Source organism: Pholcus phalangioides, unplaced genomic scaffold (genome assembly GCF_987345545.1).
Source record: "Pholcus phalangioides strain wild (caught in Gottingen) unplaced genomic scaffold, Ppha-v1.0 ptg000008l_1, whole genome shotgun sequence".
Taxonomy (NCBI): domain Eukaryota; kingdom Metazoa; phylum Arthropoda; class Arachnida; order Araneae; family Pholcidae; genus Pholcus; species Pholcus phalangioides.
The window spans coordinates 9,186,138-9,211,733 of NW_028301601.1; the positions used below are offsets into that span (position 1 = coordinate 9,186,138).

General features: G+C 39.8%; 2 protein-coding genes across 2 annotated transcripts; one reads left to right on the forward strand and one right to left on the reverse strand.

Moving 5' to 3' along the window:
* Positions 1–3,282: 3,282 nt before the first annotated feature.
* LOC149083622 (uncharacterized) lies at positions 3,283–5,024 on the forward strand. Its single transcript, XM_089234111.1, has one exon. It carries the CDS (start codon positions 3,366–3,368, stop codon positions 4,920–4,922), a length of 1,557 nt encoding a protein of 518 aa, XP_089090237.1. The 5' UTR covers positions 3,283–3,365; the 3' UTR covers positions 4,923–5,024.
* A 2,229-nt stretch (positions 5,025–7,253) lies between these two features.
* Positions 7,254–18,226, reverse strand: LOC149083623 (26 kDa secreted antigen-like). Its single transcript, XM_089235401.1, has 4 exons — positions 18,080–18,226; positions 16,412–16,535; positions 16,179–16,313; positions 7,254–7,459 (listed from the first exon to the last, which is right to left on the reverse strand). The coding sequence occupies exons 1-4, from the start codon at positions 18,221–18,223 to the stop codon at positions 7,284–7,286; spliced, it is 579 nt and encodes a 192-aa protein (XP_089091527.1). The 5' UTR covers positions 18,224–18,226; the 3' UTR covers positions 7,254–7,283.
* Between the last annotated feature and the right edge of the window lie 7,370 nt (positions 18,227–25,596).

Below are 25,596 nucleotides of genomic sequence, written 5' to 3' on the forward strand. Positions count from 1 at the left end.
AGGGGGAAGCAGTCATGTTTGGTGCCCTGGACGCTGAACCAGAAGGGGTGCAAATTTCAACCTTTAACCATAGGGGGAGATTGACTTGGAAGTCTGGGGGGGCACGATGATGATGATGCCAATTCATATATACATTAGATCAGTCAACTACACCTTTTACGCTGGGGGGGGGGGCATTGCCCCTTACGCATCTCCTCCCATGCCTTTAACCTCTCCTTCAATATTAAAAGGAGGCACTAAAATGCGTGCTTGTCCCGACTGACCAATCATCTAGTTGCGGCACTGTGTAACCATTTCTAGTTAGGTAGGGAGGTCTTAAAAAATCAATTTTTCCGGGGACCCCAAGAGCACTCTTAGGACGACTCTGCTCTTCTCGCTGAGTACGGCAGTGCCGCGAGATATGTTAGGGATTATATTGAAGACAGTGAGACGGAGGGCTGTGATTCCCGAATGGTGAGCCACATCATCTTGAGATACCATTGCTATTTGTACCGCAAATATTCTGATATTCTGCTGATACTTTTATTGAAAATTGTCTTATTACTACACATAGGCGTACACAATATTTTCTCAAGGGCTGGGTTTCATTTTTTCTCTGATGGGAGTGGGAGGCCTGTCATTTCAATATTTTCTGGGGGAGGGACAAAGAACTTATACTCAATATATGTATACACATATATCGCTTCTGGTGCATTTTTTGAAGAACCCTGCTTTATAATACGTTTGGTTAAACCTAGCGTGCACAACTTCCGGTCCCTATGGCCGAAATTAGGCAGCTGCAAAACTTGAAATTTTATTGAATCCATTGATGAAAAATACGTCGATTTATTAAAAGACACACACATATGGTAGTGAATCTGCAGCACCCCACATCCTTGGATGGGGGCCTTAATTTTTGAAAGGACCCCCCAGACTAAGCTTTTTATCTAGCTTCTTTGGTTGAAATTCAGGAAATTTTATATTTTTATATATTTATTAGACCGATAACTAAAGCCCCTACAGCCCGGTTTGCCTTTCCCATAAATTGGCCATGCCACTGTGATGAGCCCTCGGTGCAAGGGACTCACCCTATCAGACTTAAAGCGCCAGTTATCCCGATTCAAAATCTTATTTCACAGTATTAGACATCAGGGTCGCAACTAGATGCTTGGTCAGCCAGGGCAAGCATGCATTTTGGCGCCCCCTCATAATGTTGAAGGAGAGATTAAAGAGTGAAATTTGCGCCACCTCTAGCACAGCGCCCGGGGCACCAGACCCGCCTGCACCTCCTCCCCCAGTTGCAGCCCTGTTAGACATTATATTGTTTTACATATTTCTCGTGAACGTGAAGCTTTGTAACCACCTGCACTGCCCATACCCAGTCTGCCCATGCGCTAGAATGGCCCTACTTACTGGGGCCTCCTCCTCGGAAATATTTTTTACGGATCCAAATTCGAAGACCCTCCCACGCCCCTAAAAGAAATTTCGGTGGATTTATAGAGCATAGATTAGTTAACCTCTGGGCCCAACCCCTATCACCAGGACCGCAAAACTGTTCTTGCACCGGGCCGCTGAATGACTAAATCCGGTCCTGCCCCAAAATTTATAGCTTCTATGCTCAGTGAAAAACTTGCATATCAAGAAAATGGAGGTAAATGATAATGATAAAGCTCCACTTACTGTGTTTAGACTATTACAGAATGAATTGTTTCGTTAGATAAAATTTGCTATTTTCATAGCAAACATACATTTTTCTTTGTTTTGTTTTTTGAAATGACCCGTATATGTAATGCTATTTAATACTTAATGATGTATGACTATGATGAAACATAAAATAACTGCAATAATGAATGTTTTATGATTTGTTTTTTCTAGAATATATGTGATTTATCTCCATTTTCTTGATATGCAATTTTTTCATTGTGTATTTATATCTTAAAAAATGGTAATCATTCATAAAAAAAGAAATGTTATATGATGAAAATTTCTTACAATCATATTTGAATTCAGCATCATCCCAAAATTAGTGTAAATAAACTTGTTTCAGTCTGTCATTTAAAAATATGTTAAAATTTGTTGACCAGTGTTATCTGCATGATCTACAGATTTTGAATAATCAGCATGAGTGGCTCCGGTTCATCTTTTACTCATAGATTGGAAGGGTTTAATTGCAAGTAAAAGGTAATCATTATTAATACGGATTAAGGATTTTGATTTTTACTTGAAGCTCCTGCTTTTACTATGACCATTTTGCTTGTAAGCATTTCGTTCTTTCTATTAACACAGCCCATTATCTTTCATTTTCATTTTTCATGTATGTGTTTCTGAAGTAGGTGTTTTTGACAATATGGTAAATACCAAGGGTCTAACCGAATTGACAAAAACCCTTCCAACTTTGATTGTAATAGGTTTAGACTGTGATGATGATACTTTTTCTTTTGCAGATAATCGAAGATTCCCATAATAATCAGCATGATAAAACAGCAGAAGTTCTGCAAGAGGTTATGTCGAGAAATTTTCCGGAAACCTCAGACTTAATAGAATTGGAGAAACTATAACAGATTTGATTGCCCATTCTCCGTTCAGGCACATCTTTGAGAGTATGAATGAAGCATCTGCGAGATTACATAATGAAGATGACTTGAATGAAAAAATGTCCGTTTTATATTGATTTCAACAAAATTTATAGCTTCTGTAGTCAATTTTAAAAGAAGAAAACTCACATGAGTGTCAGTGTTGCGGGAGAACATTGATGAAAAAGGAATTATTTAGGCCAGTGTCCATAAAAACATTCGACTGAAATGTCCACACTGTAGAAAACATACATCTGTGTTATATCTCTGGTAAAAAATTTTCTGAAATCAGCAACTTTTAAATCTGCACAGAGAGAAGCTACATCTGTGGAAGAACTTTTCATCAGATTAACTCTTTAAACAAGCGCACAAAAATTGATACTGAAGGGGTGCCACGTGACTGTGAATTTTGTGAAAAGAATTGTTTTGCAGAAAATGTAAATATACACAAAATACATGAGGAAATACACGAAACGTTTTTTGGCATCAGTGATTTGAACTGGTACAAAAGAGTGCACTCACAAGAGAAGTTGCACGATTATGAGTTCTGTGGGAAAATATTTTTTCGAGTAATCAATTTAAGCAACAAAACGAGGGTCCATAGTACAGTAAGGCCATACAAGTGTGATATTCAGCGGTGAAAAATTTTCTGGCATTTACAGTTTTCACCTACGTAAAATAGCCCACACTGTGGAGAAGTTGCACAAATGTGAAATCTGTGGTAAAACTTTTTTTCCCCTCTTGTAGGTAATTTAAACCTTCACATTTTGTCATATTTATAGTTAAAAATTTTCTAGCTGCAGCAATTTGAATATGCACAAAGGAGTGCAAACAAAAGAGAAGGCACGTGAGTGTGAAATCTGTCATAAAACATTTTCTCGAAGTAGCAGTTTAAACATTCACAAAAGAGTCCACACGGCAGAGAAGCCACACAAATGTGGAGTCTGTCATAAAACATTTTCTCAAAGTAGTCATTTAAACATTCATATAAGAGTCCACACAGCAGAGAAGCCACACAAATGTGGAGTCTGTCATAAAACATTTTCTCAAAATAGCCATTTGAACACTCACATAAGAGTCCACACTGGAGAGAAACCACACGAGTGTGAAATCTGTCATAAAACATTTTCTCAACTGGTCAATTTAAAATCGCACCACATGGTCCACGCTGGCGAGAAGCCACATGTGTGCGATATCTGTGGTAAAAAGTTTTTTCTAAGTAGTGCTTTAAACAAACACAAAAGAGTTCACACGGGAGAGAAGCCATGCGAGTGTGAAATCTGTCATAAAACATTTTCTCGACTTGCCCATTTAAAAATACACTATCGGCTCCATACTGGAGAGAAACCACACGAGTGTAAAATCTGTCATAAAACATTTTCTCAACTGGTCAATTTAAAATCGCACCACATGGTCCACGCTGGCGAGAAGCCACATGAGTGTGATATCTGTGGTAAAAAGTTTTTTCTAAGTAGTGCTTTAAACAAACACAAAAGAGTTCACACGGGAGAGAAGCCATGCGAGTGTGAAATCTGTCATAAAACATTTTCTCGACTTGCCCATTTAAAAATACACTATCGGCTCCATACTGGAGAGAAACCACACGAGTGTAAAATCTGTCATAAAACATTTTCTCAACTGGTCAATTTAAAATCGCACCACATGGTCCACGCTGGCGAGAAGCCACATGAGTGTGATATCTGTGGTAAAAAGTTTTTTCTAAGTAGTGCTTTAAACAAACACAAAAGAGTTCACACGGGAGAGAAGCCACACGAGTGCGAAATCTGTCGTAAAACATTTTCTCGACTTGACTATTTAAAAATACATTATCGGCTCCATACTGGAGAGAAGCCACATGAGTGTGAAGTCTGTGATAGAACATTTTCTCATAGTAACAGTTTAAACCTTCACAAAATAGTCCACACTGGAGAAAAGCCCTACGAGTGTCTAATCTGTGGTAAAAAATTTACGCAAGTAGGTAAATTGGAATCACACAAAAGAGTCCACACGGGAGAGAAGCCATATGAGTGCGATATCTGTAGTAAAAAATTTTCTCGAGTGCACACTTTAAACAAACACAAAACAGTTCACACGGGAGAGAAGCCACACGAGTGCGAAATCTGTCATAAAATATTTTCTCGACTTGACTATTTAAAATTACATTATAGGCTCCATACTGGAGAAAAGCCACACGAGTGTGAAATCTGTGGTAAAACATTTTCTCGTCGTAACAATTTAAACATTCACAAAATAGTCCACACTGGAGAAAAGCCCTATGAGTGTGTAGTCTGTGGTAAAAAATTTACACAAGTAGGTAAATTGAAATCACACAAGAGAGTCCACACGAGCGAAAAATCTGTGTTAAAGTAATTTCTAACCATAGCAGTTTGAACCAGCACAAAAGAGTACACACTGGGGGAGAAGCCATATGAATACAATTTTTGTTACCAGAAGTTTCCAACCAGTTCTCATCTGAGGAAACACAAGTTGATTCATTGTGAAGGGAATTCAAATGAAAATGGTGGTGTCAAGCAAATAACTTAGCAAGAAAATATGTCCTAATCAAAGCTTGACAAATCCCAGGTCGCCATGGCGACTAAAGAATTGGTATCGGTGCCCAAATTTTTATGTGCTTTGGTTTTTAAATTCAAGTCAAGAGCTATATAAAAGTTTTGGAACTCATATCCGCACATGCACGAAGATGGAAAGGTGTCACTGTGCTTAAAATGTAAAAAAAGAAAATGGTTTTTGTACCTATTTTTCTCAAGAAAAAATTTTTTTGGCTCCTAAAGAATTGTTTTGTTGCCTAGATTTTTTTTTTCACGATTTGTCAAACCCTGGCCTGACCACACTATTTGAGCGAAAGAACCTGCATCTCTTTCACGTGATAAAGAGGGGTGTTATAGGGAGGATAAGTGCACCCACATAAAAAAAAAATCCTATCAGAACTCTTAAAAACGTATTTAAAAAAAGAAAGTGAATGTTTTTTTTTATTTACTTATTTATTCTGCGACAAGTTTGCACAGGTTTTTGCCAATTGACGAGGTCAAATAATTTCCTTTGAAACTTTTACCGATTAGCGTGGGGAAGGAAATTATTAATGAAACTCTCTCAATGCATACTGCTATTACACTGATGGGTTTCATTTTTTTCAGTATCCCATACGGGCATACAATACGTATGTTATTGAATAGGTATACCTAGGTTATAGGAAAACAATAGGTTATTGCACATGATAAAAACTTTTCTCATTGGATCAACATACTCTTTATTGGTTTGTGATTGTGCCAAACAGAAAATTAAAGGATCAATTTGAAAATGTCAAAAAATAATGCTCAACAAGAATGTGTTGTGTATAGAAATTTTTCAATAAAACTTTTTTTTTTTTCATTAAAATTTGTTGTCACCGGTTATTTGCCAATGGTCAGGGTCATGAGTAGGGTTTTTTTGAGGAGATGGGGGGGGGGGGAAGGAGGCTAACGTTTTTTTGCCGACTCCACCGCTGCGAGATTCGATGATTTCATAACATATTCTTAAAACTTGTTGCCCAGGACAGTTATCTCTCCACCTCTAGTTCCGGCCGTGGCCATAGTTTTAGTACGCCTTTGTTAGCCTATATTTAAGGTGCGTAGGTAACCCATGTTACTGTCAAAGCCCAGAATCGGTCAGTGCGCGAACTCGCCGGCCCAGTTGACTCGGCCAATGTCCAAATTTCGGGCTTTCAACGGCCCCTATAAATAGATCTCTATAATTCAGGGTCATCACTCCGTTGGAATATGTTTTTATGATAATTATGGCCATTTGTAATTACAGTTAGCTATAGCAAATCCTAACGATCAAATGAATCGGAATATCTATATATTTGGGATCGGTGAAACCCCGAAATTCGGACATTAGCCGGGTCAACTGGCGCGCTTTGATAGTAACATTATAGAGGGCGCATAACAAACAGAGGGTATGGCATTTTACTGGCTAACCGTTGATCCTATAGGTATACTTCCAATTAGTAAAAGTTTCCGAATAACGTGTAGTGTTCGGATATGTCATTCATGTTTCAAGGAGTTCTATAGTTATTAAAAAGAAATAACTTTTTATATACACCCATGTGCCCCAAAAACACAATTAGAAAGTTGTTGCCCTGTCTCTCTTGATGATAACAAAATTCCATGTTTCTAAGTGCAATATTCACTGAAATATTAGAATTCCAAATAACGGAGGAAAGTTGAAAAAAAAACAGCGATATAAGCGGATGAAACGGTTTCACCGAATTTTTAGAGCTGTTTTTCCCCAACTTTCAACCGTTTTTCGAATTCGAATATCTCAGGGATTATTTCTTACCATTGCACTTGGAAACGTGGAATTTTTTTTAGTTGGGCTCTAAGCAGAGACAGGACAACAACTTTCTGACTGGGTTTTTGGGGACGGTATTAAAAAAGTTGATTTTTTTAAGTTAATAACTATACGACCCCTTTGAAACATGAATGACATAATTATCTGAGTACTACATGTTATTTGGGTACTTTTTCAAATTGGAGGTATACCTCTAGGACCAACGGTAAAATGGCATATACGCCCTATTTGCTATGCACACTGTATAAAGACAGATCATCGCACTTGACCGAACTAGTGTGACGATGTCCAATAAAAACCGCAACATCCAAAGCAAAGTCAATAAAAATATATTTAATTAACATCCTTGTACATTGTTGGCCACGTTTTGGCATCATCAATCTAGACGAGCACGGACAGCAAGAAATTGCCAGCGACGGGTGGTTCCACAAGATCGAACTGCTGAACGAATTTCTTGAGATCGAATCCTATTCGGAGGTTATCGATGAAAGTGCTGACCGGGCCGATATCCAAAGTGCTTGTTTGTTCGTAGTAAAGGATCACGCTCATGCGAGTCACTGCAACGAGTTTCAAAACGAATTAAAATACATGGTTAGCAAGTATATTACCAACATGAACAACAAATTTTCATCGTGATTTTAAATCTCTAATGTTTCATAACCATGAATATATTTTTACACAAACTATCAAACTTATCTCAATATCGAAAGTTAAGACACAGAGTTTATAGTTTCGTAAAGATATGAATCATTACGTCTTAGTTTCTGTAGAGAAATAGCATTTTTTCACGATTAAGGGATAAACATAATTGCAGAAAAATGTTTCTTCTGTGAATTTCAAATTATGGAGAAAATTGAATGGACTAATTCGCAAAAGAAACAGAAATTTCTGATGTATTGCATCTATACCTATGGCAATGCCGGAACTACAGGGGGCAACTGCCCCGGGAAGCAAAATTTAGGGGTGATGACAGTTTTAGGTGGGAACAAAGAACACCGTTACAAAATTATCGAATTTTGAAGTTGTGGGGTGACAAAAATTCTAGTTAGGCCCTGACACCTGGTATATCTACACCTATCAGCTGGGAACCATAAAAGCAATGGTTATGTAATAGCAATGCATGTATAGGGTAGATTTTTGAATGACTAAATTGCCCGTTCTTCACAAATCTACGAGTTTCCTGGGTTATTTTGCTGGCGCGGCTTATACACTGGATTGCTATACGTTGTGCGGCCCGCGACGCTGCAGCTGACTATTATGTTGGCCCTTGAACAGTGAGAAGTTGACCACTCCTGAGCAAGAAATTACTACATCTTGGGAAAATGAGGGGTTTCTTCGGACCTGACCAATCAATGGAGTCCTTTTCCCTTGAATGTAATGGTGGTAATTTATCTGAAAATTTGGCTATTTTCAGAATTCTTCCCAATATCAGGATTTTCCAGTGATTGTTATGAATAATTATTTCTCTGAAGACTAATATTTCAGGTTCTAGCCTAAGGGCCCAGAATGAATATTTTTCTTGTCGATAAAAATGTATTATTCAGTGTATTAAGCGTTTGTAAATTGTAATGAAAGGAAGTAATTATACAATAAATGTATAATAAAATAAATCTTCTATAAAAATAATTTATTAATACGTTATTAATTGATTATAGATTATTAAACATCTTGGGGTCAGCAAAAACACTGTTGTAAAAAAGTGGCAACACTACTGGTTTCTTTGCGAACCATCAATCGCGCCAAACAGTAGCTTTCAGACTCCCCCACCTCCAGTCCACCACGGTCTAGAACTTCGGGAATCAGTTTAATTTTTGAAATCCCAAGCTGCGATCTCCAGCCCTTATGCGCCAATGATTTGATACTTGCGAACACGGGGCCACTACTTGCTAATTTTTCCGACACAACCCTGCCTCTTTTGAGGTAATGGAAATAAGGTGCTCTGCATCAGTCCGGGGTTGTGAGCGGTTCCTACTATCGGGAATCAGTTCCGTAAGTGGAAGATGAGTCACACCAAAATGTGAGGACTGCTGAAGACAGCGAGATACAAAACATAATAAAACGATTCTTCAAATTTTATAAAAATTAATTTACGCAAAAATATAAACCATTATACAAGATATACGGAAGACTGGATGTTGTGAAGATATTTATTATTTGAGATGTTAATTTTTTTTTAAGGAAGGAAAAAACTCATCACTACCTCTACCGGGAGTCGAACCCGGGTCCCTCGATTGCCGGACGAGTGCTCTGACCACTAAGCTACAGAGGAGATAGAGATTTTCCTTCGCTAGAGCGTATATATGCCGAACGGAACCGTGCAATGGACGGTGAAACCGATCAGCTAATAGCTCATGGACGACGAGCCACCAGGGGGCTATATATATGACATGAATGTCATATATATATAAAAAAAAAAAAAAAAAAAAAAAAAATTAACATCTCAAATAATAAATATCTTCACAACATCCAGTCTTCCGTATATCTTGTATTAACAAGTGTTCAAAGTTCAAAGTTAAAAAGATTTCTGGCGGGGCCTATCTGTTTACAGACATCTGCCGCCTTCAGAACTGGCCCGCGGGGGACCACTGTGAAGAGAAAGGCAAGGGTGCAAATGTTTGTGTAATGTGAAGTGCGTGTGGTATTCCAGAATTGGGAGCATGTCTACGTTAATTAAAAAATTAATTAACCAGGAAAAATCAAACATGTCTTTCCGAACTTATTAGTCATATTACTTATTAATATTTTCGGCAGGAAAAGTAAAGTGGACTGCTTCTGCGACGCCATCTTGGTTCGTCGTGTCTCATCCTCATTGGTCGGAAGAGTTGCTTGTCAGGGATTGGCTGAAAAGGAATGAAAATACACAAAAATACAATTTATTAAAATTTGTTAATTAGAAGGTGAAGAAAAAAGAGGAATAGAATTAGTCATATTAAAAAAAAGTTCGTAGCGATAGATGGAGAAGAGAAAAATATTTTTGAAACATTTTTAAAAGTTTTTAATTTTTTATGGGATTTTTTAGGAAATATTTTTGAAAAAGATGGGTAAAGGAAACGAAGAAAAAGATAGAGTTGCAGCGCTTATGCTGCTAATTATGAGAGTTGCTTCCAACTCCTTGTTTTTCTCATCGGCTAACGTTCAAAAATTCGATCAGCCTCTTTTAGGAATTTTTGCAAAGTAGCTCGTCTCTCTTTCTTCGAGCATTGCTGGACTGTGTTCTGAATGCAAGTTTTGGCAAAGTCGAACAGGTCCCGTGCCAAGTCCAGGCTGGCGGTCGATTCAGAGTCCGAAGACGTGGATGACGCCGAGGACGAGTAGACAGAGGCCGGGGAGGCGGGCTTACGAACTTCGGAAGCTTCATCTCGGTCGGTGGGGGTGGCACTTGCGCCGCCGTCACTACGTTCGGATGGTCCCGGGGAGCACTCTTGCCCAGTGGCTTCGGTTCTGGGTCGGGGCGGAGTCTTGACCTTCTCGCCTTGGAGCCTCGAGTTGACTTTCTTCTCGGTAGTGGGTCTAAAGTCCGTAGACTGGGACTTGGGATTTTCAGCTCCGCTGGGTTCCTCCACCAGGTCCGTAGATGGGGTTAGGTTGACATCACAGTTAACCGCTGAGGGGTTAGACTTGGCTGGGACTGTTTTATCCTGAGAGTTAGAGTTCTTAAATTTGAGAAAACTTTCCCAAACATTTTTTGGGATAAATTTGGGATTTTTAAAATTTTTCCCGGATCTTCTGTAAATCGCGGGATGGATGGTCTCTGCTTCTGTCGTGGTAATTTCTTGGTGTTCAAGATTCCCCTTCATTTTTGCGAGTTCTTTTTTGAACTCTATGCACTTCCGTGACGTGCTTGGGTGTTCTTCACCACAATTGCAACATTCTGGGGGACCACTTCCTCGCTTGGGGCATAATTTTCGATCGTGAAGTCCGGGACAAAACATACATCGTTGGGGGCGATCACACGTGACACCAGTATGACCCCAGTTCAAGCAGCGAAAACAAATTGACGGGGCTTTCCGGTTCGGATTTCGTCGGTGCTTTTCGACGGTTATGGCAACTAAGAATAGTTGTTTAAGTCCAAAAATTTTTTTGGATTCTTCGCTGCTGGGCAGGTCAACTTTCCATAGCGGAAGAATTTTGGACCGGATCCTTCGTCTTCGTGATCTAATAGGGGTCACTCTGATCGGTTTGAAGCCCTCGTCCGTGAGCTCCTGTAGTATTTCTTCAGCTGGTATTGCTGTATCAAGTCCGCGTAGAATTACGCTGAATATGTCCGCCGCTTGAGCGGACTGTCTGAGAATTGTAATTCTCTCTTCGGTGAGGAACTCAATTATTTTATCGCGGTCATCTGTGTCCGAAAAGGTGATTTTGTAGTCACCACGCGAGAATTTCACTTCACACGCGGCGTTGCATATGTCCTTGATTTTTCTCGCCACCGTACGCCATCGTCGGCCGCACCGGATCAGAAGAGAGGTACCTTCAAGTTCAAGTTAAAAAGATTTCTGGCGGGGCCTATCTGTTTGCAGACATCTGCCGCCTTCAAAACTGGCCCGCGGGGGACCACTGTGAAGAGAAAGGCAAGGGAGCAAATGTTCGTGTAAGTGTAGTGTGCTTGTATGTCGGTTAGAATTTGGGAGAAAAGTCTAGTGGGGGACCCACAGTTAATTAACGAATTTCATTAATTAACTAGGAATTTTACAAATTAAACATGTCTAGACGAGCTTGGTTAGTCATATTACTTATTAATATTTTAGGCAGGAAAAGTAATCTGCTTCGTGACGTTGGCATCTCATCGTCATGGTCGCACCTGATTCGCCGGTTGCGTGCCGCATTTTGGTTGGCTGAAAGTAGTCACATGATAATATACAATTTCTAAAAAAAATAAAAGTTAGATTCAAGGGGAAAAAAAATAGGGGAATAGCGTTAGTACTATTAATAAAAGCATGGGAAGAAAGGAGGGATAGGAAAATTTTTATTTAGTTTTCAGAGTTATTTCTGATATCATCAGAAATACCTCATTATTTTTTATTTTTTTTTTTTTTTTGGTTTTTTGAGAAAATGTTCTTGGAAAGATAGGAAAGGGAAATGAAGAAAAAGATAGAGGATATGAGAAAACTTTCCGAAATTAGATTTCGAAGACGCTTTTGAGTCTGTTTATGCTCAAAAAGTTCGCTTTATAAGTTTGCCAGTTCAGCAGTTGTTCTGGGAATCGTTAGCGAGCAAGCAAGAGACCAGCCTCTTTTTGGAATTCTTGGAGCAGTTCGCGCTTTTCTTTCCGGGAGGTGGCCTTCATGATGTTCTTCATGTAAATCTTTGCGATCGTGTATATTTCGGATGTTGAGTCATCGCCATACCCGTCAGATCCCGTGTCCTCTACCGTAAATTCACTCGGTCTTGACTCGGGCTTCTTGGCAGCTTTTGCCGGGGTTCGGGCAGTTGACTTTGCGGGAGCTTCTACGGTCCTCTCCGGGTTCAGCGTGTGCCGTGGTTGGCCCTTGGTCGCTTGGGTCTGTTTGGTAGCTTCGCTGCTTTTTTGTCCCAAGTGCCCTTTCGGTTCGGTGGGGTTCTTGAAGTCCGTAGATTTACTTTCCATCGGCGGTTCTTGCTGATCCGTAGGGAGGTCCGTAGGTCCAGATTGACCAATCGCGTTTGATTTATTTAATTTTCCGCTCTCAAGAGAAATTCTCTTTTTTCGGTCGTGGAACTGCTTCCAGACACTTCTGGGAATGTATGAAAAGTTCGAATATTTTTTCCGTGATTTCCGATATTCCGTTGGTAGAACTTTTTCGTGTGCTACTTCATGCGTTGGCAGAGTATCACTCGGATTTCTAATTTTAGCAAGTTCTTTTTTGTATACTTCACAGCCGCGATAAATACTGGTATGATTTTTTCCACAATTGCAGCAGGTCGGGGGATCAACACCTTTGATGTTGCCGCATTGTTTGACTTCGTGCGGGCCTGTACAAACCATGCATCTGATGGGCTGGTCACATGTTTCTTCGCTGTGGCCCCATACCTGGCATCGGTTGCAGATGCTTATAACAGGTCGGCCGGGGTTTCTCCGGTATCTTTCGATCGAAATTTCAATCAAGAGTAGATTTTTTAGATCGAAAATGCGTTTCGATTCATCAAGGGCCGGCAGGTCAATTTTCCAAAGGGGTAGGAATTTTCCCCTTATTTTTTTCCTGCGGGAGCGAATTTGGGTAACTGAGATCGGTGAGAACCCTTCGTCAACGAGTTCTGTTTTGATGTCGTCAACAGGCGTTGAGATATCTAGCCCTCGTAAAATCACGCTGAGGGTCGGGGCGTCCGGTGTGGACCGTTTAATGATTTCAGTATTGCTATTCGCAAGAAACTGAAGGACCTTCTCGTAGTCACTTGTGCTGTGAAAGTTAATTTTATATTCACCGTGAGACAGTTTAACCCGAACAGCCTCATGGCTGATCTCACGGATTTTTCTAGCTGTGATTCTCCAGTTTCGATCGGCCCGCACCACGATCGAACTATTGCCGCTGCTCTCGCGTCTTAATGCCGGTTGTTCACTACCGTGCTCGCTCGCTTCTAGCAGGGGCAATATCAAGAGAGGTACCTTTCGGGCCGTCTGGCTCTCCGACCGTTGTGGGCGGGGCTTCACCTTCTTGGGAAGCATGCGATTGGTCCGTTTGAACCGGTGCCGCCGCAGTTTGGGATACAGTAACGGTGATGTTGTCGCCTTCCTCTCCGGTCTTTTTATCCGGGTTTTCCGCAGGCCGCTCCGGGAATTCACCTGGTTGTGCGGTAACTGCGGGGACGTTCAGCCCTTGAGGCGTGTTTTTATCTTCTGCAGCTTGTTCACCACTACTGCTTTTTGGGGGGATCACCAACTCCGGTAGCAGAAACTCCGGGATTTTGTCCCGCTTTCGGACAATCTGGTAGATGGCTTCGTTGATCCTCGTGGAGTAGTTTTCTGCAACTACCTTGAGCGACGGCTGGTTGAAAAAACAGCTGCTGTCGGCTCGGAGGAGTTGAACGAAGTTCTGCCGGATTGCAAGCTCTAGCTGGAGCGTGCTGCCATCTTTCGGCTGTCTCCGGAGTTCCAGGTATACCAGGAAGGCTTTCTCAAGTATATCATCAGCCGGGCACGAGTGAGTTTTGAAATGACCCGACGTGTTTCGAGGATGGACTCGTCTCCAAAGGGTGTAGTGCTCAGCAATTCTAGCGAGGTATTTGACAGCAGCTTGGCTCTGTACCGCTGGTCGAACCTTCTGGTTGCTGAAGGTTTCTGCCATGGTGGACCATGCTTTGTTGCCCGGGGATAACGAGTGACCATGAACGAAACATATCGGTTGCTTTTTCAGATCAAGTGCCATTATGGGAATTTTCAAAGTCGTTTGAGGGGAGAATTACAAAATAAGTTTTGAAGTTATTTAAACCCTAAAGCCTAAAGTATTTCAATTTGGTTAAGTCCGACTGAGTACGGAACGATGCTTTGCTCTAGCTTCATGCCGCTAGCTCGGTTAGATCGGGCTCTACTGTTCGATCATCAGAGCACTGAAAGAGACGTGCTTCTCCTCTCGTGTCTCAACGGAGAGTCTCGTATTAACAAGTGGAGAGCGACATTCATGTCATATAAACCATTATGGCTTAGCTATCTAGTGAGCAGTAATATTTTGTTCATAATCAAGGTATATGTAATCCAAATCATATACAGGGTGTGCAAAAAAGTCCGTAGAAACTTTAAAAATTCATAAAAACGGGAAAAATAACCGAAAAATAAAGGTTTGCAGGCTTAGCGTCGCTAGGTCACGGGATTTTTATTGACAGGAAAATATAACTCAAAGAACAGCCTTATAACAGCCAGGAAATATAACTCAAAGAACGGTGGCGCTGGCGTACACAAGTCAAAGAAAAGATACGCAAATTTAACGAAAGAATTCCTCCAAATCGTTCATTACAGCAGTATGAGTTCCACATGACCAAATTATCCACAGGGGACAACACATTGCAGGCGAGTCAAGAATTCAGCAACGGCAGAGTGCAGCAAGCAGGTCCGGATGTATACATGAGACCTCTCGGCGGATCGCATCTTTCAGTTACGACAGATTGGATGGACCGAATCGATACACCCGGGATTTCAAATATCCCCTTAACCAGAAGTCTGACGGTGTCAAATCTGGAGACCCAGGAGGCCGTGGGAACCTGCAACGCCTGTTAAGGATTTTGTCTTCCCCGAACGTCTGTATCAGGAATGCCTTGTTGCTCCATCTTGCATAAACGTGACGGTAGAAAGTGCATCTCTTTCACGCAATTTCTTTCATGTCTCTTTCATGCGCATGTACCGTAGCCGTTTTCCACGATTTACTGCGTTTCAAAGAAGAAGGGTCCTATAATGAACGAACCTGTAAACCCACACCACACTGTTACTTTTGGGGAATGCAATGGTTTCTGCGTGTACTCACGTGGATTAGACGCCGCCCAGACGCGACAGTTATGGGTATTAACGTCGCCATGAAGTGGAAAATGAGCTTCATCTGTCCACAAGATATTAAAGACCCAGGTGGGATCTGTTAGATTTTGGAGAAAGCCCACCTCCCAAATGCTTCTCTCTGTACGGTATCCGCTATTAAAAGTTCATGGCACGACTGCAATATGTATGGGTACAGATCAAGGATTCAATGAAGAATATTGCGTATCGAGGATGGTGTTAAGCTCAAGCGTCTGGCAGCTTCACGAACACTGCTGGTCTCTGCAGCTGATCCGAACGCTAACGCTTCCATTTCGGCTGCAACACGTGGCGAACGTGCCTTCCTTAAACATGGTCGTCCGGATCCTACACGATCCTCCAGCGTTCCAGTTTCCTCAAACCGCTAAACAAGCTGTATGAGGCCTGTTGCTATTTATTAAAGGCCCTTTTGCAGTCCTCACATTCTTCTAAACTCGGAATTTACGCAAGGCAATGGTCGCTGATTCCTGGTTCACGTAATACCACTTCACCAACAAAGCTTTATCCTTCGCACTCAGCATCCTTGTGCATCACATACATGGTTTGCAGCGGTGAACTGCTTGTGCATTAGGAACGCAAGTTCTTATAACCGTAGCATATTTCCACCGAAGTAGCTCGTACCAACGCCAACTATCGCCTGTTTTTTGAGTTATTTTTTTTCCTGTCTTAAAAAATTCCCGTGACCTAGCGATGCTAACCCTGCAAACCATTTTTTATTTCAGTTATTTTTATGCATTTTGAAGTTTCTACAGACTTTTTGCCCAGCCTGTACTTTTAATTATTTGGTGGGTGCCGATACTCACTCAATATGCTTGGCAGTGATGGTGATATGTAAGCTACCACAGTGCAGCCGTCACTGATTCTATTGCCGGGAATGTTGACGACGAGCCATTCCAGAAATTGACTGTTGCTCAGACTTCCAGTCAACACGTTAGGTCCTAACCAAAAAATTAATTATTGTCAGTAAAATAATAGCTCCTAATTCATTACAAAAAAATTATTGAACAAAATGAGGAAATGTATATTGCTGATTTACCAATCATGATCAAGGTATAGTTGGCGGATTTATTCGCTGATGCGAATGACACCGTTGGCGGCAATAGTGATTGGTACGTGGGAATCTTCGTTCCATACTCAACATGTTTTTCGCCATAAGTCACCTATTAGAAAACATACTAGTGTATTTTCTTGAAACGAATAAACATAATGCAAACGAAAACTATCAATTTAAAGCAATGCATTGCAAGATTAATGCACAAAGATTATATCATCATCAATAACTTTCGAAACTTACTGAATCACCTATTAATAGGGTACTACGATAGATACCAATATAGATGTTGCACCTTAACCACAGTAGACCTTGAAACACTTGAAATGGATTTAATAATATTGCATTTTAGTCGAAGTTTTCGGTGTGCAAGAGATTAGAAATACATCAGCTCACAACTGAAAGTGTGTGTTTCAGCTCTTTGCCTGTGACCATGACAGAGATTTTGCAATTAATTGCAAAATCTTTTACTAAAATTGGCATATTTTAGTAAAAAAAAAATTGTTTTTGGCCGCGTTTTTTCTCACCATAAAAAGTTTAGTGTGAACTATCTTAGGTGATCATAATCTATGCAGTCACCTGATGAACCATACCAAGTGCTCAATCATACCAAGCACTATAAATAAAGTTATCAATAGGGCTAGGATTTTGATGTTCTGAAAACGTGTAAACAATGCTCTATGAAATATGCATTTATGCTCTTAAGAAACTGTAAATATGCCCTTTAAAACGAAAAATATGTCATAAAACTTTTCCATTCCTATCTCAAATAACATTAGTTTTAGCAAAATAATATCATAATGAGAAGTGTTTATGTGGTCTACACCATTTTGAACCATTACTAATTGTATGAACAGAAAATTCTTCGTTTTTTACTAACTAATCTCATCGAGCCAAAAAAGAGCGAGTTCTTGAACTAAATGTTTTTAAAACTAAATCCATTAATTTTTCCTTGAAGTCTGATCTTCAACAAAGTATTATTACTATCTTTCACAAGTTTAACTGAGCCGGTGCTCCTTGTAATTGTGGTGATTTCGAATAGGTTAATACCATCAAATGCCTAGGAGTTTTCATGTTGATTCGAATCTAAAATGGATCACATGTAAACCACATTCACTCTAAACTCCAGGTATATAATTTACAGACTTTACTATCTCAAACCATATATCAGCTCATCGTTTCTATTGGTCCACAGACACACACATTACTCATTTTTTCATCCTCATCTGCTATACGGATTATCAGTTTGGGGTTCCGACTATATTACAAATTTATACCTATTGATTTACATTCGAAAAAAGAATAATCGGATTAATCACTGATGACTATAGACCATCAATTCATGAGCGCTTTGAAGGTTCACTAAAACACCTTTACTTTATCTAAGTATATCCTTATTTTGAAAAAAAAATTCTCAGGGAAAAATAATAAATACACTGTCTCGGAGATTAGGAGAAGCGAAATAAATTTCCTAAAGTGAAGGAACTTTGCCTCTGAAGAACAACACGGAATCACTGGCATGTCACATTGCGAACAAAATTATAATCCATTAAAATGCCTCTCGTATTATCTAAAACAATATCCAATATGCGAATACATAATACGTCATGACAATGATATTTTAAAGGAAAAGAAGTATTATGGCGCATATACCTCGAGCTGGGAAGTCGGAGCTTCGTCAATGGCTGCCGGAACGATGTTTGCTGCACGGAAAGCTTCATCCGGCCCCAAGCGATCGGCAAAACACGTTGCGATCAGAACAGCGAAGGCTGGAACCAACAAAACCAAGGATTTCATGACTTATCGGTTGATCGGTACTGTGTATACCTCGTTCGGAAAAATCTTCATTTTATACACATTTTGCCACGCTTATTCCCAATAAAGTATCGAAATCACTCAAACGATGTACATTTAACATATCATGTTTGAGAAATGACACGCGTTTTTCAGAAATGTTATATTTCACGAATTTCCGGATCCGCATTTGCGCTTTGAATTTCATTTGGAAGACTTTTGTCATAGTGACATCCGAGCGAATGGTTTGTCAGATTCCGAATAAGGAATGAATTTGCTATTTCTGTTCATTAAAAAGAAATTCAATTTGTCTGTACGTTTCGGTTTTGAAAATAATTACTACTTTGAACGTTTATCCTATAATTTTCGTGAATTTGCTTAACTGTTCGAACAGACTGATATGCTAGAAATTCTCAAGGTCTGCAGTAAAGACGGCGTCAATGAACATGGATTTCAGTTACCCCAGCAATGACTGTTTATTTTATTCCTGGTCCTATGATGCGAGATTTCTCGTTAGAGACATTACAGTGAAAACATATCAATATTTTTTCCGGTTTTGTTAGAACTAATGAGCACATACACGACTCTGACTTGCGAAAAGTGCTGCGAAAGTGCTTATCTGATTCAAGAAGAAACGCGTATACGCGTAAATCTATCAAATTCAATGATGATACTGTTTTACCCACTGACGACACTAGTGTACACCATGATTTAGTTTGCATTGAACACTTTTTGACAAATATGCATTTCGTATTTCCAAATTGTTCGGTGATTAAGCTTTACCGCGGCAATATTCGTCAATTTCTTTTCCCCCCATTGAAGGTCGGATAAATGTTATTGTATGTACAGGGTAATTAAGCCTATAATTAAAGTTCCCGTAACCCGAGTAGTTTTTTCTCAAAAACGAATCGTCCGGATAAATTCAAATTTTTAGGATATTTTAATGAGACCACGGGAGAAAGATTTATGCAATAAAAAAACGTTCAATTCTTGAATTATTTTTTTCCTATGGTTCATTCAGGGGTCATTCAAGTATTACGTCAGCATCGCGGGGGGGGGGGGGTTCGCATTTGCTGACTTTTGATGACGGGGGGGGGGGGTTAAAGGTTGCTTACGTCATCAACCACCATTTTTGAATATATGAAATATTCTAAGCCGCTGACGAAATTTTGCTGACAGGGGGGGGGGGGTCAGAAATGGCTAAAAATCTGCTTACGTAATACTTGAATGGCCCCTTAGCGTATATAGCAAGTTTCAATGAAATCGTAATTGCAATATTACGACCCCCCCCTCCCCATGCACTTGAGCACGGCCCGGGGGGGGGGGACCTCAAGTAAAAAGAGGGCTTCATGGTAATGCGACCTGGTAAAAATTTTCGAGATTAAGCATACAAATCTACTGCTCCCTTTCTGATGTAGGTACTACAGTATATATGGACATCCTTGTATATACTCTATATACTCTCCTTAAACATACTCTATATGGACCATGGAAAAAAGGAAATGCAATCAAAAAGTGCCACTTGTTCACCTGGTGGTCAAAAATTAAACTATTTTTTTTATTGCATAAATTTCTTTCCCATGGTCTCATTAACGTATCCTAAAATGTTGGTTGTATTCGGATGAATAATTTTCGAGAAAAACTACTCTCAGAGTATGCGGGAACTTTAATTAGAATTTACTGTCACTATACGTCCCGTTCGGGGAAACGGGACGTAGGGTAAATAGGTCTTTTTCTCTTATACTCATTTTATTTTTCTCATGCGCTCGTATTATATGACTAATTTCCACTTCCTGGTACTGTCACAATTGATACATTGCATACGCTATCGTAAATACTTCATGACTTACACTTATTTTGTTCCCCATTTAACCTCAAGTTGAGTATTATTATCCGTTATTTTTTCAATCAACATTATCATATTGATATAGCATTAATTACATCACTATTAACACGTTGAATCTGCAGCATCTTACTCATCCTATGGTGATTTTATTGTCATTTATTCATGTTACATTATATTATCACATACAATTAGTTAGTATCAACTGTCATCAATATATGATATCCATTACTTCCTGTGGAAGTGGCTGGTAACTGCCGGAGCAAAGATCTACTTCTAGACACATTTCAAAATTTTTTGTCATCTTAGAGATGGTACGAGATGACCCTTAAATTGTCAGGCCATCCCTATTCTCTCACACTAGTCATGAATTCAACGCACTGCTGTATTTAATTGGCAGAGCGTTGATGAAGTGGGTGTATAAGTTGTTGAAGTCTCCTCTACGGTACTCCGATATATGAGTACTACTATTACTTACTATTTAAATAACGTGATCCTCACGCATTCCCAAGAGATTGGTAAGATCTGTCCAGGGAATCTGTTAATGTGCGCGGGTATTTCCATTCTGTGCAGGGTACACAGAACGTAGATTCGCTTACCTAATAAATGAAGCGCAAATAGAAAAAAATGCTGCCGCCGATTGTTACGGCAAGAGTTTATGAACTTACAACAGACAAACGTGTGTACGAATTAATGAAACGTTTGGATTTAATTTCTATTGAAAATTAATTAAAAATAAATGCAACGCAAACTACATAGACATAAAATTTGCAATAAGACGGCATCTTCATTTTCAATTTTTTGAGAAGCTGTCATAAAATTTTTTGTTGTTTCGTTACTTGTTCACTCCACTTCATGGATAAATTTGCCTGTAGATGGCAGGGTGCTGGCCGGCTGAGCAACCGAACGACGGCCCATTTATTTCCAAGGAATTTCCAACTAATAGTCCACCACCGGAATTCTAATTAGTGTCATAATTACCATAAATATAATTTATAAAACCATAAAACTTATCTTAATTCTTGATTCTCGTAAAAGAACCGTAAATATATGAGAAAACTCATATATGGAATATAGTTCCTTAATATACTTATTCTTATTTCCCCTCACCCTAAACCACAACACAAAGATTTGACTTCCCAGGACTTTACCTTTAGCTCTTCTCTTAAAACAAAGAAATGGGAGTAGGAATCTGTTCCTCTTTTAATAAAGGAGAAAATAAAGCAAATTAGAGTGTCTGTGGGCAGTGGCGTATTCACGGGGGGGGGGGGGGGGAAGAGGCTTGGCGGTATATAGCCCAGGGTGGAAAGTTCAGTGGCTTTACAAATTTGAGCCCCTCCCCTGCACTTGAGCACGACCCAGGGGTGGCCCTCAAGTAAAAAGAGGGCTTCATGGTAATGCGACCTGGTTGAAATTTTCGAGATTAAGCATATAAATCGGCAAGCAGGCATTTATAGTCAGATAAGGGGTCTCAGAAAAATCAATTTGCCCGGGGACCCATGATACTCTTGAGAAAACCCTTATGATAATTACAACTATATATGAGAATATTAATCTCCCACATTTGCCTTGGTGAAAGTTTTTTTTTTCGTGGAATACATTTTGATCCACTGCAATTTGCAGTAATGCATCATTCCCCGCCATTGTAATTTCCCGTAATTTTCGCAATATTTGGCAACATTGTTTGATTTTGGCGTCGTGTTTGGCGATAATTGGCGATGCCCCGTATTTGGAATCCCAATGTGCCGTATTTCTCTCGAGGAGATATGGTCAGCCTACATCCACAGGAATTCAAAACAATAAATGAAAGAAATAATTTCAGCATCGATGAGATAATTCCAAAATTAATGAAAGAAATAATAATAAAATTAATGAAAGAAATAATAATAAAATTAATGAAAGAAATAATAATAAAATTAATGAAGAGATAATAATAAAATTAATGAAGAGATAATAATAAAATTAATGAAAGATAATTCCAGAATGAAGGAAAGAGATAATTCCAAAATTAATGGAAGAGACAATTCCAGAATTAATGAAATATAATTTCAAAATCAATGAAAAAAATAATTCCAGCATTAATAAAAGAAATAACTTAAGCATTAATGAATGAAATAATTTCAGCATTAATGAAAGAAACAAATCCAGTATTGATGAAAGCAATTATTCCAGAAGTAAAGAAATGATAATTAATGAAGGAAATAATTCCAGAATTAATGAAGGGAATTTCAAGAATCGATGAAAGAAATGATTCCAGTATTAATGAAAAATAAACAATTTTATCTTTTTTCACCTTTAGATGAGTTCTCTATCCTTTTTGTTAAATCTTTAAAACCCAATATTTAGAGACCGAACTGTACATTTCTGTGGGCAAATTGCCAGGCGGGAACTTTGTTTTCGCCGAGTCACGCCTCACATTTGATGTCGCTGCAGTCGCGGAGGCTGGATGCTCCCTCCAGTAATATAAGCTCGATGCAAGTCTCGAAATCTCTGTCGTCTGCTCCTCACCAGGTTCCTTGTTTTGGACGTCTCCTTGTGTCCTTAAAAAATTACTGAGCTGGCAGTTCGAACTTCCAGTTCTGTTTATGAGCTTAGCTTGTAGGGAACCGAACAAACCGTCTGTCGTCTGCTCTTGTTTCGGATGCCTCCTTATGCTCAAATAAAATAACCGAACTTTCAGTTTGAATTTCCAGTTCAGTTTATGAGCTTTTTTATAAGGAACTGAGCGGAGTAAAGAATATAGTTTTTTTACTTTAAACTTCATCATCACCAAATGAGTCACTTTTAAATTTGAGACTAGATGGCAGCACATTACTATAAAGTGGAGTGAAGAAAAATTCCCTTTTTACGATCTTACCTGTCTTCTGCTTGTGTGGAGGTCCTTTGTTTTGGATGTTGAAAAAATGACTGAACTGGAAGTTTGATCTTTCAAGGTCAGTTTATAAACTTTTATAAGAAGCAAAGCTGAATGAAGAAATTAGTTTTTTATACCTGAACTTCGTCATCAATACATAAGGCACTTTTGATTTTGAAAGTACAGGGTGATTATAAAAAAACTATCCCGACAGTGCCCCTGGCACAAAATGTGATTTTGCCTGGCTGACCAAGCATCGACCCTGTTGCGCCACCCTGCTTGTGGGAAGGAGCCTATGGGGGGGGGGGCACCCAAGGACGTAACGTGCCTTCTCGGGGCACCAGGGGCAGACTTTCTTGGGGCCTCTTGAAAAGATTTATTATCATGCAAACTAAGTGTATATTTTTTGAAGGCCCCTGTTTCCGCGAGGCAGGACTCTAGTTGCCCCAGCACTTTTATGGGCCTCGGTGTACCCGGGGGAGGGGGGGGGGCTCAGAATAATAGGATTTGGTGAAATTTTTTTCGAAGCATTTTTCATGTAAATTATTAGGTGAGAATTTCCAGCCAGAAGGGGGTGGGGAACTCAGATATATCACTTTGTTCTGGTGCCAGGGCCGTTTTAAGAGCACCATGGACCCCCGGGCCGAGTGATTTTTCTGAGGCCCTATCAGGCAAATTTACATGTATGGTCCTCGAAAATTTCAACTGTATCTCATTTTTGTGAGGCTCCTTTTCTCTTGAGGCCCCAGGGGCCGTGCCCGGTTGGGTCCACGCGTTAAGACGGCACTGCTGACGGGGATCCAGCCCTGGGATCCGGGACAATAACCATCATTTTTTTTTCCGTGCAATAAATTCATTACAGAAGGGACCGTGAAAAGTCTGGCTTGGGGCCCGCTAAAGATCTCCGTCTAGGGGCCCCTAGGCTGAGATGGAGCAGGGCCCTGCTCCAGGATGTGGGGAGGGGGATCTTAGACTTTTTTCCTCAAAATCTTTCGAAAATATTTCAAGATATTTTCTCCCATCGACTACTTGAGAGGATCGAACTGAAGACATCTTTATATCCATATTCTATGGGGCTCTAGATAAAACCATAAAAAAAAAAAAAAAATTTCACGAATATGAATGACTAATTAGTTAATCTATTATGATTTTAATTAGCATCAGGATCGTTGTGATTGATAAATGACAATCTCTCAAATTTATGAAAATTAGAAAAAATCGAAATTTTACTGATTTTAAGGAATTTGAATGACTAATTAGCTAACTAATCAGGATCGTAATTAGCATCAGGAACGATGTGATTAATAAATGACAATCTTTCGAATTTATGAAAGTTGGATAAATCGCATCACTAATTTTCACGAGTTTGAATGAGTAATTAGTTAATTATGATTTTAATTAGCATCAGGATCACTGTGATTAAGGAATGTTAAGATTTAAAAATTTATAAAAAATCAGAAAACTCACAGCATTTACCAAAGTGCGTGGTGAAAGTCCGAAATGTATTTGTTTACAAGCGTTTTCCGGCGTTTTACCGTAACATATCTATTCTATAATATAAAATCACAAACAAACTCGAAAAGGGCCTGTTGCTAAGCAACCGAGTGACGGAAGTGGGTGAAATTTTTGAGTGACGGAAATCTGTTACGGAAGTGGGTTCGATTCATATATCGATATTCACATTCATATATCGATATGATATCATATATCGATATGATATCATATATCGATATGATATCATATATCGATATTGGGTCGATATTCACAATCGGGACCCATTTGACCCATCGGGACCATGTTATGTGCATGTACCAAGAGGCTCCTACATCCTACAGCAGAGCCCTTAGGCTGGAATTTAGATTTCGAGCCCCCAAACCAGCTTTTCAGGGGCCCCTCTGTGATTAATTTATAGTGTGAAAAATCAAAAAGTGATAAGAATCGTTGTGGCCCCTGTCAGCCCTTCCTTTGTGGGTGGGGGGGGGAGGTCCATGCCGAGAGGTATATATATGTATAATATACACACAAAACAGCAGTGCTCCCAACACAGGGTCGGGGTACCCGGGGAAGATTTCACGTATAAGTAAAAAGTTTTCATTTCCAGGGGCCCTTGATGGATCTCATTGTTTTCTTGCTGCTTTAACGTTGAAAAATTTCGATAGCGGAAGCAAAAGATATATCCAGTCTGGGGCCCCACCAAAAGTATGCGAATTGGTGTCCCGGGTAATTGGTTGGGGGGTCCTGGATTTTATTCGTTGGTAAAACGAATACAAATGAAAATTTTTCATGGTACTCGCTCCGTGGGATGGCCGACAAGCTTCCAAGTCGGAGCCCATGTTTACAGGTTTTATTTTGGGTGCCCTGGATTTTATTTGTTGGTAAAACGAATACAAATGAAAATTTTTCATAGCACTCGCACCGGGGGATGACCGACAAGCTTCCAAGTCGGGGGCCCCATGTTTACAGGTTTCATTTTGGGGCCCTGGACGAATCTCATTCTTTTCTAATGTAGAATTCGCAACAGCGGAAGCCCGAGATAAAGCCAGTCTGGGGCCTCACCAAAAGTATGCGAATTGGTGTCCCGGGTAATTGGTTGGGGGCCCTGGATTTTATTCGTTGGTAAAACGAATACAAATGGAAATTTTTCATGGCACTCGCTCCGGGGGATGACCGACAAGCTTC